We start from the raw sequence: 19,024 nt of genomic DNA on the forward strand, positions 1-19,024 counted from the left end.
CCACACCTGGCTGAGCCAACAGGAAGGGGATTTTTTAAATTCCCAGGGCATTTAAAGGGCAGGTCACCTGAGGCCAGGGCAGTAGAGTGCAATCAGTGAATCTTTCCAGGTGACCATGCCTCCACGTGCCAAACAAGCCCCAGCATAGAGCAATGGCGAGTTGCTGGACCTCATCAGTGTTTGGGGTGAGGAAGCTGTGCAGTCACAGCTGTGTTCCAGCTGTAGGAATTACAATACCTAGGGGGAGATCTCAAGGGCCATGCTGGAAAGGGGCCATGACCAGGACACAGTGCAGGGTGAAAGTAAAGGAGCTGCGGAGTGCCTATTGCAAAGTCTGAGGGAAACTGCAGCTCAGGTGCTGCCCCCACGACCTACTGTTTTTACAAGGAGCTGGACGCGATACTTGGGGGTGACCCCACTGCCAATCCGATGACCACGATGGACACTTCAAAGCGGGGGAGGGAGCGTGGGTTAGAGGAGGGGGGAGGAAACTGAGAGTGAGGGTACTAGGGTTGGGGGAGACACCCAGGAGACGTGCAGCCAGGAGCTCTTAAGCCAGGAGGAAGGTAGCCAGTCACAGCAGCTGGAACTAGTTGGTGAAGGACAAGCAGAGGAGCTGGTTCCTGGTAAGCAGCTTTTAGTTTCAGGATGCAAATGTTTCGGGAGAGGAGGATGGGGTTAGGGCTGCATGCATGCCTAGATGTGGAATAGCCCATTGATGTGGTCTGTCATGTCACGGTAATCGGCCTCGGTAATCTCCTCAAAAGTTTCTGCCAGAGCATGGGCAATGCTCTTGCGCAAGTTTATAGGGAGAGCCACTGTGGTCCTTGTCCTAGTCAGGCTAACGCATCCGCGCCACTGTGCCGCGAGGGGTGGGGGACCATTGCTGCACACAGGCAAGCTGCATAGGGGCCAGGGCGGAATCTGCATTGCTGTAGAAGACTCTCCCACTCTTCCCAGGTGACCCGCAGCAGCGAGATCTTCCAGAATTAACTCCTGTGGAAAATGTTGGGAGAGTGTTCAGTGTAGGTGCCCCCTGCAGCATTTTGCTCTCCCCAACGCACAGAAACCCCTGCACATCCCTGAAGCAATCATTCCCCCTTACTCACCATTTCCTGCCTCCTGTGGGTTAGGTGCACTCTGTTTGGTATGGGAAAAGTATGCTAAAGTGAAGACTGTAAACTCCTTCACTGTGTGGGAATAACTCTGTCTGGGTGAGATTATAAACAATGCAGCCTGTGTCCTGTGTTAACTGTTGCCATTTTTGTCTTTCAAACAGTGTCCTTGACTCCTGGACTGCCCATAGCCTCTGCCCAGTGGATGATACAAAACCTCAGGAAGAAGCCATGAAAAAGCAAAGAAGACATGCTTAAAGCAGTTATGGATCACTCTGCCAGAGAAAGTAAAACTGCAGGACTGGAGACAAAGGAAATGCAGGCTCCACCAGAGAAATGCAGTGGCTAAGAAGAAAAGCACAAAGCAGCTGATAAGCCGCCTGGCGCACCAAACGGACTGTATCCAGTCACTCATAGCCATGCAGGCAGAGCACTACTGTGCCCCGCCCCCCCTCCCAAAGCTCTTTCCCTTGTGCCCCAATGTCAGCTCCAAACCCCCTTCCCCAGCATCCAGGTTTTTACCACCACCAGCTGCCCCCAACACCTGTACATTCACCAACCAGCCCTGAGAACTACGACCCTTACCCTCTGCACTCAACCCCCATCACCATGCAGTATTTTCATCCTGAAGTGCAGCAGTCATTGCACAGCACTCCAGACAGGACATATTCAAATCTGTGATTGTACAGTTCACCACCCCAGCCCCCTGCCCTTTTAGGTTCCCAAAATGTTGTGTGTCTGTCAAAGTTATTTTCTTTTCAATAAATGAATTATTGTCTTCGAAAACAGTCTTTATTTTATTGCAGAAAGTGAAAGATACCGTAGCCCAGGAAAGAAACATGCACTGCAAATCATTTTTAGGAAAAACAGATTCCTACTTTGTAACCACTGCACTTCACTCTCATGCAAGACACCAAACATTACTGTTTTTCAGCCTCAAATTCCTCCCTCAAGGCATCCCTAATCCTTGTAGCCCTGTGCTGGGCCTCTCTAGTAGCCCTGCTCTCTGGCTGTGCAAATTCAGCCTCCAGGCATTGAACCTCGGAGGTCCATTCCTGACTGAATGTTTCACCCTTCCCTTCACAAATATTATGGAGGGTACACCACGCGGATATAACAGCAGGGATGCTGCTTTCTCCCAAGTCTAGCTTTCCATACAGAGATCTCCAGCGCCCTTTTAAATGGCCAAAAGCACACTCCAGTCATTCTGCACCAGATCAGTCTGTAGTTGAACTGGTCCTTGCTCCTGTCAAGCTTCCCTGTATACAGTTTCATTAGCCAAGGCATTAATGGGTAAGCGGGGTCTCCAAGGATCACAGTGGTCATTTTGACATCCCCTACTGTGATCTTCTGGTCTGGGGAAAAAAGTCCCGTCCTGCAGCTTCCTGAACAGGCCACTGTTCTGAAAGATGCGTGCATCATGCACCTTTCCAGGCCAGCCTGTGTTAATGTCCATGAAACACCCATGGTGATCCACAAGCGCCTGGAGAACCATAGAGAAATACCCCTTCCGATTAATGTACTCGGATGTCAGGTGGGGTGGTGCCAGAATAGGAATATGCGTCCCATCTATCGCGCCTCCACAGTTAGGGAAACCCATTTGTGCAAAGCCATCCAGAATGTCCTGTACATTCACCAGAGTCACGGTTCTTCTTAGCAGGATGCAATTAATGACCCTGCAAACTTGCATCAACACGATTCCAACAGTCAACTTCCCCACTCCAAACTGGTTTGCGACCGATCGGTAGCTGTCTGAAGTTGCCAGCTTCCAGATTGCAATAGCCACCCGCTTCTCCACTGGCAGGGCAGCTCTCAATCTCATGTCCTTGCGCCGCAGGGTGGGGGCGAGCTCCTCACACAGTCCCATGAAAGTGGCTTTTCTCATCCGAAAGTTCTGCAGCCACTGGTCGTCATCCCAGACTTCCATGACGATGTGATCCCACCACTCAGTGCTTGTTTCCAAAGCCCAAAAGCGGCATTGCACGGTGCTGAGCATTTCTGTGAATGCCACAAGCAATTTAGTGTCTCACGCGTCAGGCGACTCAATGTCATCGTTGGACTCCTCACTGTCACTTTGGAGCTGAAAGAATAGCTCAACTGCCAAACAGTGTGCTGGTGACAGTCATCAGCAAAGTCCTCAGCAGTTCGGGCTCCATTTCCCACAGAAATCGCGCTGCACAGAAACCGTTGGGAGACTCACAATGGCGCCAAACGTGGACAGAAAAACTGTGACTGCTGAGATGTGAAGCGATGCACCACGGGGTGTTGCGACAGGAAGCGGAATGACCCGCACCCTTCCATCCCCTTCCCGCAACCCACAGTGCCAAAATGGGGCGAGATGCTCTGTGGGATAGCTGCCCACAATGCACCACTCCCAACAGTGCTGCAAATGTGGCCACACTGCAGCGCTTTCTCTACACAGCTGTATGAAGATAGCTGTAACTCCCAGCGCTGTACAGCTGTAAGTGTAGCCGTGGCCGTAGTCTTTCATGGGGTCTTTTCCAAAAGCGAAGCTATGTAAACTAAGCAGAGCTAAGTGAAGGAGAAACTCAACCACTGGAAGCTACCTAAAGAACTAGCAGAACATCCTCTGCTGTAAGTCATTCAGTGCGTCTTGGAGCACTGCCTCCCCATCACTTCTACACAGTAGTATTCAAGAACAGAACACAATGCACACACCTGCCTCCTTCAAAACAGGAGCATGTTGGAATAGGAAAAGCCTACACCTGCAAGTGAAACTGCCAGCCATATGTGGGAAGGCTGAAGGGAATTGGCTTTAAGCATTCAAACCATCAATAGCAGCACTTCTGCTAAAAGGCCATTTAAGATGGTTAACAGTATAGGCAAGCTCAAATTCACAACCTTGCTGGTAAGGGTACTATAGGTCTGTTTTCCCTGTACTCCCCACCCACTTCAGCTGCTTTAGCACTCGGCTGTTGTGCAACCACTGCTCTAACGTCTAGATCCTATTTACAGAAAAATCCCATACGTTAAAAGCCTTTCTTAAGTTGTTCATCAGGAACTCTACATAAACATTTCCCATATACTCTCACAAGAGCTGTCCTCTAATGAACTTGAAGAGGAAACTATTAGAGCAGATGTTAACTTGGATACACTCTTCAATAAGTCCCTATTCTAGAAGAATGTTACACTTCATACTACTGCACATGGAGTCTCAGCTTCACATACACAACCAAAGGGTTTGCTATGAAGAGAACAGTCTCTCAGATATTGATCCTAAATGAAAGCTGCTAATTCTTAAATTCACTTTTATTTTAAGCTAGTATTCTTTTAACAGATACGGAAATAGCGCAGTTTTGCCATCAACTGTTACTATACCAAATCTCGGGTGGTGGACAAACTAGATCTCACTTTGTTGTGAAAGCCATCACAAACACCGAATCCTAAAACTCAGATTTTTAGAAAATCAGATATCCCATAGAAGGAAATACACTACAATATAAAGATGTTTTCTGTAGCTGTCCTGTCAGACCTGTTCCATATGTGACTTGTCTAGCTTAGGAGACCAATGATACTGACCTCATCAGGATTACTTGTGTGAAGCAAGTCTTTAAAGTGGGAACCCAGGTTCACATGATGTATTGATTGACAATTGCTGCTTGCAAGATGTCATGGCTTTTGACTTGCTTAAGCAGTGGGAGGAAGGAAAGAGAGCTTGAAAACCAAATATAGATAGTTGCTATAATCATACTTTGTGTTGGCTGGGACAGTTCCCATTAACTTACTATTGGCATAAATATCAGATGAAATGTAGGTAACTAATGTAGTTCGGGGGGAAGGGAGATGGAGAGAAGAATTGTATGTTTAAGCAAGTGCCAAAAACCGGTAAGATTTTAAACTAGCAACACACAGACTTAAAACTATACAAATTTGTTTTTATATACCTGCCAAGATCCAAATTAGGCTTTCCCTAGCAAGAGCTATGATACTTTAAGGAGCTGAAACAATTGCAGGGAACAAAACTCCTAACATGCTGCTATGGTGAAAATTCACAGTGCAAGCACCTGAACAAGAGAACCTCAATTTAAAGGGTCTGTAGATGTAAACGAAAAGGATTATTTGTAATCTCTTAAATGCAATTCTGGCTAGTACTTGCTTTTAAATTACCAACAGGTGTTTAGGCATAGGAAGGAACAAAATGTCATATTTCTAGTATGGCCCTAGTGATGTGCTACTTTTCAGCATAAAACTGACAATCTAATGTAGCTGATATAGAATGGGTTACTTTTCAAATCCAGCCACTATAATTGTGCTTCAGTGTAAATGTGACAACCCTGCATGCTATAAGGTTACTGTTTTACTACCTGCACCTCAAACTCCTCTGCAGTAAAAATGCAGGTTTCTAAATGGCAGAGAAAATCAGTCTGCACCAGTAATAAAACAGATTAAACAAAAAACTTTAAGTGTCATGCATACATGTTCCAATAGAATAGACTTCCCCCCATAAGACCTAAAGAGGCTACACTACAGAAAATTGAACTAATCACATGCATTAGACTTAAAATCAAGCTTATTTGAAGGTAGGAAAGTGGAAACTAAGCCAGTCAGTCTTGTTCCCAGCTTTGCCTAACTTGTATTGGGGAAGAGTGCTCCTACTGAGGAAGTAATGCCTAGTTCCCATGTGTCTCTTACAACAATTGCACCAAAACTGCTGTGATGTATAATGTTCCAGCAAAGGAGGGTGTGAAGTTCTCCACTCTTCTAACAGGATAACAATCCTCGTTGCCCAAGACTCTTCACCCATTTCATGTAACTTTAAGCAGCACATGAGCAGTTACTGCTGTAGGGGAATATCCATTCACATTAGGGTAATAAGTCATGGGCAGGGGAAGGCTGTTTCACAAAGGATATGAGAAAACAATGCATTATAGAGGGTGCTCATACATGTCTGTCACCTTGTCCTTCCACCATCTGAGAATGGGCTTCTTTCTTTGCAATTAGCCTTGGCTATACATCATCCACATGGGATCTGTTTCCCTCTCCACTTCACATGCTGTGGGAGAATGTTAAACCCTCCCTCTTCCCACTCAGCAGGGAAAGCCTAGCCCAAGGTATTTGGGATCCTGCAAGCATTGCAGCTTGGCTGTTAAGTGACTCACCAGGCTAGATGGAAATAGATGGCTTAACTCTCAAGCCTGTAAGGGACCTGTGCTGGTGCAAAGGTATATGTACTGTTCCTTGTGCTCTTGATAGAAATCCTGGCCTGTGTTTGGGTGGACTAGCTGAGCATCTACTTGCATAGAAGCTACCATCACTATCATCGCTCCCTCCCATGAAGGTTGGTTGACTGACTGGTTCCAAGAAGGTCACAAACTGATGCTCTGTCAACTCTGGTTGTAGAGAGAAGTTGGAAGGATGCCTCTTGCACAGAAACGAAGTTGCTCCGGTCAGCTGGCTTTTCTAAGACCCAGCTCTCTGCTCTGGCATCAAACCCGTGGGCTGAGCCAGAAAACTCAGGAAGACCATTTCTCAACAGTAAGCTCTATTTTCTCGGCTGCACAGAAAAACTGTTTATTTCAGGAGCTGTTCTGCCTTACTTACCTTTTCTAGGGCTCTACAACTAGCAGTGTAGCTGAATATCCGTCATGTAGAAGCCCTGCCGTAATGCCCTAAGTGCTTCAGTGGAGAAGCCCATTTCTAGTGGAGAATGCAGAAAGTACGTGCTGAAGAGCTCCAACCAGGCAAGGTCTGTTTGATTTAGTGATATTGTTATCGCAGTGTTCCAAGTGCACATGGAATAAAATGGGAGTAATTACCCCCAGTACCAGAGTTCATTTCAATCTGTTTAATATATTCTCTATAAAATGTCATCTTTAGCCACTGCAGTTCTAACACACAGACAGCTGGTATTTAGCCCAATACGCAACTTTGTGCAAATAACCTTGCCAAAGACAGCTTGTTGTCCTTTCCTAGCCAATTGACAACAGGCATTTTGTAAGGTACGTCAAAAACGGCTTGACAAATCCTTGACCTGTATCTGTTGTATCGAAAGGGGGAAAAAAAAATAGGAAAGAGTTGTTTATCATTTCTTATGTCCTCCGCTACTTACGGTGTAGACAATTTTTAAAATTGTCTCTCTTTATAAATGAGGCAGCTGAGTAAAGCCAGTTAGGAAAACTAAAATTACTACATAGCTAACCCTTATGTCTGACCATATCTGACTTGCTGATTAAGAGTGTTAAGAGTGCTAAAGCCACATTCTTAAAACAGAGTGCTTCAGTGAGTCCAAGTTGCATTGAAAAGGCTATCTGACCCAAAATGACAGGTTAGAAAACAACTGCATCTTGGAGGTTTTAGACCTGCTTGCAGCAGGTCACATAAAACTCTCTGTTCCAAAGGTTACAGGGGAAGCGGTTAGGCAATGGAATGCCTGTCTCATTTATAACATTTGCTACTACGCTCCTGTAATCTCTAATCTCAATATTCTGCTATATTTAGCTTGGCTCATCACTTTGCTCCCAATCGAAACATGCTTGTATGCTCACCCTAAAACACACCCCCGGAGAATGCTTGCTTGAATCCCATTAGTTCCCACAGGGAGTGGAGTTTTAGGGCATTTTGAACCTGTTATAAAATGCTGTGAACTATATACGAGAGGTGCTTTATCACAGCTATGTGGGAATAATGGGAGTATTGTTTATAACACTGGAATATATCTTTAAATTGTGTAACATGGAGTGGCTTTGTACTTGCTATTGCAAGCTGCAGGGGCATCATTCTAGCATAATGGATGGTAATTCTACCTACTGTCTCTTTTTCTATTGTACCTTACCCTGCAGCAACTTTCAGCCTTTAAGAAAAGGTTTAGGTACAATGGATGAGAGGTAATGGTCTTATTTGTTAGTTTCTGTCATGCTCACAATGTACTGTGAGGCAGAAATGGATCCTGCCTCAATGAATGAACAAGCAAAATTTAAACTCTTCTGGACAGGAACATTCCTACCCTGAACTTTAGTGTTGGAGCCTGTTAAATATTTGAATGAAGCAGGCAGGAGTTGTGCTTTTTTTGAAGCTAAGTATTAATAGTATTGCCAGCTGCAAACAGTCAAAAATCACAGGTCAGGCCCCAGAAAACTGAGATTAGCTCAAAAATCATGAGATTTTTTTTAAAACAAATGCACTTTAGATTCTCTTTGTCTCCTGATTTTTTATTTATTTAATTTTTTTAGCTTTTTAGGGTTTGATTTTGTTTTTGTTTCTTTTCCCCCCCAAACTTTCCTCCACCAAGAGGCCTAGAATCTTATTCAATTAAAGGCAAAAGCCTCATCTAACTAAAACAAGGAGGAGTCTTTGTGGCATCTTAGAGACTAACCAATTTATTCGGGCAGAAGCTTTTGTGGGCTAAAACTGATGAAGTGGGTTTTTGTCCACGAAATCTTATGCCCAAATAAATGTGATAGTCTCTAAGGTGTCACAAAGCCCCCTCCTTGTTTTGTCTGATACAGACTAACAGGTCTACCCCTCTGTCATCTGACAGACTCCTGCAGCTTCAAGAAAAATACCAAATAGCACAAGAGTCTTCATTAAAATTGGCAGACGTGCCGGTGGGAGGAATCGATGATGGTGGTAAAAAGGATGTTCATAGCAAGATGACTTAAGTTGAGTGCTGAAGTCCACACAAAGAAAAGGCACGTAACTGGTTTGTCAGCCCTAACTGCCTCTCTATGTGCTTCATTGTGTGTCCCGAATGTGGAAACAGACTTCATATTTTGGGGGGTGGGGGTGTGAGAGAGAAAGGAGCTGTACTATGGCTCTCCTTTCCGGACACGAAACTAGCTCTGAAGGCTGATGGGAAGTTGCATGTGTATGACCTGATGAACTTGACAATACAATATATCACATCAGCCACTTGTGTAGCACCCACCTAACTACCAGTATTCTAAGGGGCCGTACGACATTCTGCAGATTCAGCCGCACAACAAAGCTCAAAGCCATAATATAAGAACATAGGACTCCTAAGTGTATATGATGCTTTCATAGTATTACCTATAATCCTGCCTAACGTAGCTAGCTGCCAGCTCACTTTGGCTTGGGGTCGTTACTGAAGATGGACATGCTGATTCTTCCGCAAAATACCTCGAAGAGCTGGATTGAAAATATTTGTCTGGGGTCCTGGGGAAAAGATGTCATGCATGTATAATTAATGAAGGAGACTGTCAGCTTACACTTAACAAGTTCAGGACTTTATTTTTAACATCTTAGCTGTTCATTTTTTTAAAAGTTCTGATAATTAAATTCAAAATGGATGAAGAAACAGCCCCCTTTAGTTTCACTTCTATTTCTAGTCAGTTTCACTATCATTTTCCCACTAGCAGGTAGGTGAGGTAGTTTGGGTTGCAAACTCTGCATTGGGAATGTTTAAAACCAAACAAAAGTTGTAATTGGATTTTTTACAAACAGCCAAAACAGGGCAAGGGAAATGTTTCCATAACGTCTGTAAAATCTTGCTGCTTTAACAAACATGAATTTGGAGCCTAAAGTGGACACTTCAACTTTTTTTTTTTTTTTCCAGAGAGGGAGGGAGGGAGAGGAAGGTGGAAAGGGCTAAATCTTAGCAAAAAAGGGCCACAAGTAGGAGCATGACTTTCTCCTGGCATATCCTTTCCCCAAATATGAAATGCAGACCAGCACAACAGTAAAATCTGATTTGAACTCCTACCTGTTGAACCGCTTATTGTGAGGTTACGTCTATACTATGAACTAGGGCTGTGATTTGCCCCACTCACAGACTCATACCTGCAATAGCTCAAGGAGAGCCAGCACAAGTATGAATAGTGGTGTAACCTAGTGGTGTAGCCATGATAGCATTTTGAGTCACAGTGGTGGCACAGCTTAGCTGGACTGAGTACATATCCTCTCATTTCAGGACTGTTTTTGTACTTTGCATGGCTAAACCACGCTGCTGCTGCCCACATGACTGCAGTTACACGGCTATCTATACTTGCCTTAGCTCTCGTGTGTACGTGAACTCAGGAATCACACCCTTAGCTCATGATGTAGTCAGGCTTAGGAGCTTGTTCTTTAAACTGAACGGATCTGTTATCAGTCAAGTTCAAACTGATCAATGCTTGCATCCCATGTTTTAGCTTTTAATCAGGGTTGGTGGAAGATAATCTCTTTGTGCCCAAGAGAATTAATGAAATTGAGGCGTTAGAAAAACTGTACCAAAATCTCAGTGAGATTACAACTGGAATGAGAGATTCTGACCCATTTAAAGTACTGAACACTTCACCTTTAAGAACAAATACCTTTGAAATATTGGGCAATTGCAAGGAATAGAGCAGAAGAAAGCTTCCTTAACTTAAATTGGCAATTTAAAGGCATTGCATCAGCTGCCCTGCCCTGCCCTGCCCTGCCCCAAGGCATAAAGATGCATTGACTTCTTTTGGCGTTGTTGGTACTTGGAATTCCTGAAAATCAGGTTTGCATGCATTCATGGCCTACCCTGCTCTTAAACAGATGCTTAAACCAGTTGACCTAGAATTAGTTTTGTAAACTATAGTGCCATTTTTCAAAAGCCTTATACCACTAGAAATGTTCCCATTCCATTTTTTAATTCTAAGATTTATCTATCAAACCTTCTCCTGTCATGTTTCATTGACCCAGCTGAGAAATGTTTTGTGGACTCTTAATAAAGAGTCCACAAAACAATGAAGTGGGTATTCACCCACGAAAGCTCATGCTCCAATACGTCTGTTAGTCTATAAGGTGCCATAGAACTCTGCTGCTTTTACAGATCTAGACTAACACGGCTACCCCTCTGATAATAAAGATTTAAAATCTCTTATCCTAAGGCAGTTTTTGTGGGAAAAGGGCAACCAGAAAGGACTAGCAGAGCCTCTGGCATGTACATTAGCCCAGTGGCAAGGTTCTGAAGCATTACAATGTATGATTGAAAAGAAATCCAAGATTCTGAATTGGGGGAGTATGTGGAGGGTTGCCCATCTGAGAATTTGAGGGTTTATAATCTTTTAGAAAGCTGTCATTTTGCAAGAGATTTACCCACCCATCCTTCTTCTGAGTCAGATGGTACAAATGGAAACATTTAGGGTAAATGTAATCCTGGGTTTTTCAACTTCAACTTCTTCTTCTTCTTCTTCTTTTTTTTTTTTTTAAGCAGCAATATACATCATGCCATGGAGAATGCACTTATCATGCTCAGGTGGAGTGGTGATAACTTGTAATGTCCTATCTAGCACATGTCACAGTTGTCTTCTCCTGGATGGAGAGTCAGGCTTGCTTAAGCATAAGGATGGTAAGACCTTTATTCTAGCTCTGTTGCTAGGGGGCCTGTGCCTTTTGGAACCTGAGTTCTACCCCCACTTGAAGGTTACAAACCCCAGAGGGCCACAGCATATCTGGTAGTATGGGAAGGGAAATCCTTTCAGACTTAATGTTGCCTCACAATGGACTCTTGTTTGCAAATGCTGCTCAGACTGGGGCCTTGTGAGACGCTGTAGAACAGCATCCTCAGAATCCTACTGGTTCCAGGAAACACCTAAAAGTGACTGCATGCACTGACTCAAAAGCCCTAACATGACATCTCTTCATCTTCAGTCTGCATGATCATGCGTAGCAGACTACAGACTTGATGTAAGGAGCCTGTTGGAATACTGGTGAACCGTTACTGCTGGAGAGAGGAAATAGAGCTCACTGCCTCCTCATCACAGAATAAACTGGTGTATTTTTGTAGCAGGTTGGAGGAGCTTGTAATGGTAAATTTCTGGGTAGCATATCTTGACCAATTTGACTATTTAGGTAGTGCTTCACACTTTTCAGATTGCTGTATAATTAAAGTAGCTGTGCTATAATGTGTGTGATAAGGCGATCAGCATGCTTTTGGTGCAATACTTCAACCACCTACAGGTTTCTGGTAAAACCACACCATTGGACATATTGTTTCTAGCTGAAAACAATGTTCAGTGCCTGCAGGAGGTGTCAGCAGTAATATTAATAATGTAAAATCCCTGTTCACTCATTGCTTGGAGTCACTGCATCCTGTGTTTTGGGACCGTCTTTAGATTGTAAATTCTTCAGGGTTAGGAGTGTCTTCATTGTGTGTCTAACACAGAGGCAGATATGTTGTCAGCTTATCAAACAACTTGATCATTTGATTTTTTTAAAAAGATCTTAATAGGGTAAGAGTAGGAATGCAAAGCTCTCTTTCCATCTGAATGGCCCCAGACTTGAGGGTTTTTTTGGGTCTATAGACAATGCTTGTCAACCAGCCCTTGCAGTTTTCAGTTCCCACTCACTCCTTGAGATCAGAGTCCCCCCAGGATCGAGGGTACAAAACAAGGAAGGAAAGGGTTAAAGTTATTCTAGTACTCTGTCACAAATATGGTAATCTGGCATTTGTTTCCATGACAGCAGAGGCAAGAACTCGCCATCAGTAATGGAAATGGACCCTGGTTTTGCCAGATAGTTTGCTTCCATAGAAATTGTTGGACTGACAAAAATAGGAGACAGGACTTAATTCTACCTCTTAAAGTTAACTCTTTTTTATCTTTAATTTTGCCCATGTACCAGCCCAGGGTAATACTCCTGTAGGCTTCAGATGACAGCAGAAACTTGTATGTAAAAACCACCTATGGATTTTAAACATCTCATTCTATAGCCACTAGTACAACGGTCAGCTGTTCTCTACAAAGTACTCTCCTCCCCCCCCCCCCCCGGTCTCTTGCTGGTGATGGGTATAATTTCTTGGAGGGCAACTTGTGTAACAACTTCTTCTAATCTGTGCTTGTGCTTCGTTACTTTGCTGACCAGGGCAGGAGTTCATCACATGTTTAAAAGTCAAGCACCTGCTTATATCCCAGTGAGGTAAATGGGATTGAAGTATGTGCATTAGGTTAAGAGTGCACTTAAGTACTTTGCTGAATAAGTTTGAGATCATGCACATTGCTTAACCGACTTGATGAATTAGGACCTAAAAAAGCTAATATATTGCTTAATGAAGAGTTGGTATGTACTGAGGATTGGGTAAAGCAAGTGACCTCACCTACAGTAGGACTGGGCATGTTGTAGCATCTTCAGCCACAATATACTATAATGGCATGAATAGCAAGCGGAGAGCTGCGGAGATCCATCACAAGTTTAAATCTCTTGCTGTTTTCAGACAGTTTACAATCTTCTTCTGCCATCCAAATGGTGCTGTGTGACTAACTGGGAAAGTTCTTAATGTTTTCTCTGAATACTGTGTTGGTGCCTCAGTGTCCCCATGGCAGTTCTTAAGTATCTGGCAGAGCAAAGGGCCAGTGCACCTAAATGCCTGACACTCTGTCTCCTAGCAACTGATGGCCTGGGCCCCTCCTCTGCAAAGGTGCCAGCTGAAGGTGTTGGAGACAAAGGGATCAGGTGACCTCCTGGCCCGGGAAAGGGGCTGAGGAGAGATGAGGGGCTGGGAGGGGTTGTTAGTCTGGAGCTGGCTGGGGTCAAGGGTGGAGGGCAGACCTGGGGGCCTGGCTCACTGCCCCCCAGAATGGACCCAGCCGAGGGGTCCGGTTCGCTGTATCTGCAAGCTCTGTTTTAGACCCTGTTCCTGTCATCGAATAAACCTCTGTTTTACTGGCTGGCTGAGAGTCACGTCTGACTGCAAAGTGGGGGTGCAGAACCCGGTGGCTTCCCCAGGAACCCGCTGGGGCGAACTAGCTGTGGGAAGCGCACGGAGGGGCAGAGGAATGCTGAATGCTCCAAGGAGAGACCCAGGAGGTGAAGCTATGTGAGTTTCTTGCCCTGAACAAGTCTGCTCCAAGGGAGAGGAGGCTCCCCAAAGTCCTGACTGGCTTGGTGGGGAGCAGTTCCAGAGCATCGCCCAGGGACTCCATGACATGCTGTTAACCTGAGTTCTAAACAGCTGCCCCAAATCTATGACTGCCTACATTCCTTCCTTCCTGTAGGTCAGGTAGGTGAGAGGAAAAGGACTGATGGTTAGTCATACCACTCTTGTAGCAGATCCAAGCTGGAGAGAACCCAGAGAATGGCTTGAGTGGCATCTTTCACGCAACTCCTGTAAACTCAAATGAGCTGGATATGGGGAGTCAGGGTGGAAGCTGCTCAGCAATGCATGAAGGCACAGGTGCTGACTCCGTGGGTGCGTTGGGGCTGGAGCACCCATGGGGCAGCTCCTCACCCTGCCCCTCAGCCTCCGCTCTGCCTCCTTCCCTGCGCGCACTGCCGTATTCTGCTTCTCCCCCTCCCTCCTGGTGCTTGCTCCGCACAACAGCTGTTTCACGCAGCAAGTGGTGGGAAAGAAGGGAGGAGGAGGAATGTGGTGGGCTCGGGGAAGAGGCAGGGATTTGGGGAGGGGTCCAACAGGGGCAGGGAGGTGGTGGGACCAAGGGAGTGTGAGCACCCCAGTGCCAAGGAAAGTTGGCGTTTGTGCACGATGGAAAAAGCAAAGCAAGCTGAATAATAGCTTAACAATCTCAGCAAACAAATGGCATAGCATTGTTCCTTCCTCTGCTGGGTTGCTAGGAAAATGGAAGATTTGGGTGCTGGGTGTCTAGCTTCCTGCGTAAGGACAAAAGGTTTGGACCATTAGTGGGCATGAGACATGAGCTGGATATTTCCACTGCTGCTTCTGTCTCTGCCTGGCCTCCCATGCCATAAATGCTCTTTTACCGGCAGTCTTACCCAGAAAGGGCTGGATTATACCACTCCTTACAGCTCTTCAGGTCTGGCCTCTGACTCCTAACCTCCTTTCTCATTAAAATTATAACCTATTCCAAACTTTCCAGCTTAATCAGTTCCCCTGAATATTGGCCTTTGTACTCTGTTACTCTGCCCCCACATAGCTATGCATACTGCATTTATGGTATATTATACACTATATCAGTATGCATGTTTTAACATGCTGTGAGGCCACCGGTAATACCTCCTATACAAGTAAACAACTTCTGTATTTCATCTATTGTCATTCATCTCATTTTCCAAGAACTGCTGTGGATTGAATGTAATAAATCAGAAAAGGGGATGGAGGGATGATCCCAAAGGAGAGAGAAGGCCAAGGTGGATGCTGGTGCAAAAAACAGCCATTTTGAAAGCTGTAGGTCATCGTTTAGCTTTGTGCCGTGGCACTGGTGAGATACAGAATGAGGCACTCAAGAAACCTCTTTAGCTCACAGCTCCAGATTCATGTGAAGGTAATATTACCAATAATCAACATTTTGGAATGTACACTTGTTACTAGTACTGCAACTAGGGTATGCCAAGAGAGCTTGTCACGGACTGGATACTAATGAGAGAGGATGGGGCCTGACAGTGGAGTCAAAGTAAAAAGCGGACTCATACTCCTGTGGAAAAAGGGAAAGAATTGACAAGAATTTATAGGGGATTTTAATGCATGTTAGTTTGTTAACAAAAGTCAGGCTAGCTGTAACCCTAATAACGTGAAACTTGTAGAAGCGAGGATTGTGTAAGGCGAGCAGAAAAGAACTGTGTGAGAAGTTATTACGACCTTGCACTGATTTTTAAATACATAGGCTGGCGCCCAGAAGCTGAGAAAAATAAAATAGCAGAATGGCCTATGCATAAACAAAATGCATCTGTTGCTCATCATTGTCTGTAATATTGCTTGCTATTGTCTGTAACAAAGGTATAAATGCTTGCTGTAACCGTTTACCTGTGGAGAGACCTGTCTGGGACTGGGGCAACCCAGTGTCCTAGGGCACTCCCTCCCTCAATAAATATTGCATAAGAAATAATAAAGTATTTGATTTTGCTGCACCCAAACTAAGCGAAAACTGAGTTTTTCTCCGACACTCCATATGGGATTTGGGTTGAAATCCTATGAACAGCTGACAGCCATTGCTGTGGGAACCTGCACACTGCCCAGTCATGGAGCCCATCTGCACTGCACCCCTGCCTGCATAGAACCAAACTACTATGCCCCTCTGGATGAGAGGAGTGAAAAGCCCATTTCTCCTAGCCCTGATGCAGTCCATCTCTGAGACTGGCACCAGCCCTGAAACAGCACAACACACACTCATTGATGATGGATCTGAAATTGAATACAATCCCTTAACAGTAAAAGTATTGCAAGTCACATGAGCTCTGAGCAGGGAGCCTTATTGTGCCACAGCTGTTGATTTGAGAACCTAAGGCCAAGTATTGACTGCTCGCCACTGGTGGCTGAGGCCAATATCAAGTATCTGAATCAATGATGAACATAGAGCCTGGCCCCTAATGCTCACTGGAGGCTTGACTAAATAAGAAAATTGACTGCTACCTCCTATGTCCTTTGGGCTGGATAATTACACTGCTGTAGTGGAATCAATATAACCCCCTGGGGGTGGACATTTTGCTCTAGAATAAATAGGACTTTACTACACTTTGGAAATAGAGCAAGCGATTATACTGGAATAAAGTCCTATTTATTCTGGAACAGTGTGTTCACATAGTAAGTTGCACCAGCATAGCTACAGTGGAATAATTATTCTGCTAGAGCCATACCAGTCAATTTTCCCAAGCGCAAAATTAGATTCTCAAACTTGATGGTGGGAAAGAACAACATGAAGGTGCACAGACACAGGACTCAATGAGAGGTGACTTGCATTTAGCAGAGCTAGCTGCAGTTGTTGGAAGGTACCTATGGAAGGTAAGATTAGTTAGTTTTGGAACAGACTAATTGCTTTGTTGTGGAGGGAAGTCTTCACAGGTAGACTTCTCTGGATTATGGGTCTCCCTGCAAATTTTTAGAATTCCCTAGGTCTTGTGCAGAAAACTGACTCTGAAGCCTGATAACAAAATGGTAATTTAGATGGTCATTAGTTTTAAAATAGTTTAAACTTAGTCTGAATGTGTTGGATTTTGTTCTGCTTAAACTGGACTCAACCAGAACCTTAGATCCACAACCTTCCCCATCTTGGGAAAGTCAGTTTCTGATCCAATTATGAAGTGAACGTCTCTCAATATATTCACGTAGTAACCACATTTCTACTACTGGCCTTGTGTTTAAAATACAGACAAAAGAGGACAAGTTGGTGAAGGGAACTCATGGTGAGGATATAGATATCTAAGCCACCAGTTGAAGTTCAGCTAAAGTTAACAGGGGCCAAAAATGTACCCTACTGGGAGAGCTATTTAGTGGCTGATGTGAAAATCTTTATAGTCTTTTACTGTACTAGTGTGTTCTTTAACACAGTGTTGGCCTGTCAGGGCTTATGTCCGTCTAACCTGAGGAAAAGCCCTTCTACCAGTGCAGCACTAACAGCTGACTTGAATCCAGTTCTTGGTAAAAGCTTCAGCCCCATAATCTTGGGTCACAGGAGAGTTCTTTAGCCAGGCCCTAGTGATTCACTGCTGTGTGTATATATAGCCTGTTAAGACTACCTCATAGGAGGTTCACAATGTATGACCTTGGCGCTTTCATAGTTTGTTGGGGGAAAGGGAGCTTCCTGTTTAGAAATCATCATTTTACAGCTTCTGAAGGTTGAAGAGGGGCACAAATGTGTTGCTGGTGGTGTTTTTTATGGCCTTGGAAACAGCTATAATTAAAAAAAAAATGCTGAGGTGCTTTACATCAATCAGTCACCACCAGCACTAACAAACCAGCCTGTCTCCAACAGCCAGGCAGGAACAGTCACTAGGGACCAGGACTTAATTTTTAAGCTTCTATTAGGTTGTTTACAAGTAGCAGTAAGAAAAACGACTGACAAAAAAAAAAATGCCTGGATCCTTGCAGGTGCCTCTTTTGTATAATTTACAGACAACTATAACTCTGCAGTTTTCATCAAGGTGTTCTAGTACTGATATTAAACGCCATGAGCTAAGTTGTGTGGCTTAATAACAACCCTGACCTAGAATTAAACTGCTCTCAGACTTCCATAAATGAAGGTGGTAACATACTGGTAGAAAAGGTTAAAGAGAGGAAGATGACAGGTTCCCTTGCAGAGGCAGGGTATGTGTGTACGAGGTAGCTGTACATACCTCCAATGTCCTAATCCTCCAGCTACTTACGCCAGTACTTGAACTATGTTCTTTGGGATGAAAGTTGCAATATAAATCAATTATAGATAAGATGCCTGTGTCTCCATTACCAAACAACTTCATGCAACAGTGCCATGGCCACAGACCCCCTCAAAACGCTGTCTCATCTATTGTCCTTGGCAGCTGGCATCTTAATAAAGTTGCAAAAGCCTGGATCCCTAGGTGTCTATTTCTAATAATTATTTACAGTGCTTTACAGAGGAAGTTGCTGTCATTATCCACATTTCCTAGCTGGAGAAATGGGGGGATAAAGGGACTTGCTAAGTAGCAGATGCAGAGATTCTTAAGTCCTAGGGCCCTGTTCGATCTACTGGGCCACGCTACCCTCCTGTTAGTGCAGGGATGTTACCGGGCTCATGGCTGCTTCCCTGAGGGCAGCGATTGTGTTTTCAGCGGTTCATCCAGGACCACCCAAAGGGGGGGGCAAGAGGGGCAATTTGCCCCAGGCCCCGGGCTCCGCAGGGGGCCCCCACGAGAGTTTTTCGGGGCCCCTGGAGCGGGGTCCTTCACTTGCTCCAGGGGGGCCGAAAAACTCTTGCGGGGCCGGGCCCCAGAGCTTCCTCCGCTCCCGGTCTTTGCCGGCGGGGGGTCCTTCTGCTCCGGGGGGAAGGACCCCCCGCCAGCGAATTACCGCCGAAGCGGGACCTGCCCCTGAAGTGCAACCCGGTCTTCGGCGGTAATTCAGCTGTGGGGGCCCTGCCCCGAAGTGCCCCGAAGACCCGCGGCAGGGGTCCCCCGCCTCCGATTTACCGCCGAAGAGCGGGCTGCACTTCGGCGGCGGGTCCTGCTTTGGCGGTAATTCGCCAGCGGAGGGTCCCCGCCACGGGTCTTCGGGGCACTTCGGCGGCGGGTCCCAGAACGGAAGGCCCCCCCCCCCCCCGCCGCCGAACAGGGCGGGC

At 45.2% G+C, this 19,024-nt stretch overlaps 1 protein-coding gene across 5 annotated transcripts in view; it reads left to right on the forward strand.

Moving 5' to 3' along the window:
* CLTCL1 (clathrin heavy chain like 1) overlaps positions 1 to 1,391 on the forward strand; it is a 55,734-nt gene extending 54,343 nt beyond the window's left edge. For all 5 annotated transcript variants that reach the window (XM_030582887.1, XM_030582888.1, XM_030582889.1 and 2 more), the window contains one exon: positions 1,280 to 1,391. In XM_030582887.1, the coding sequence (XP_030438747.1) occupies positions 1,280 to 1,373 (94 nt within the window). In that variant the 3' untranslated portion in view covers positions 1,374 to 1,391. The remainder of the gene's footprint in view (positions 1 to 1,279) is intronic.
* The last annotated feature ends 17,633 nt before the right edge of the window (positions 1,392 to 19,024 follow it).

The sequence above is a fragment of the Gopherus evgoodei genome, chromosome 13 (genome assembly GCF_007399415.2).
Source record: "Gopherus evgoodei ecotype Sinaloan lineage chromosome 13, rGopEvg1_v1.p, whole genome shotgun sequence".
In the NCBI taxonomy this organism is placed as follows: domain Eukaryota; kingdom Metazoa; phylum Chordata; order Testudines; family Testudinidae; genus Gopherus; species Gopherus evgoodei.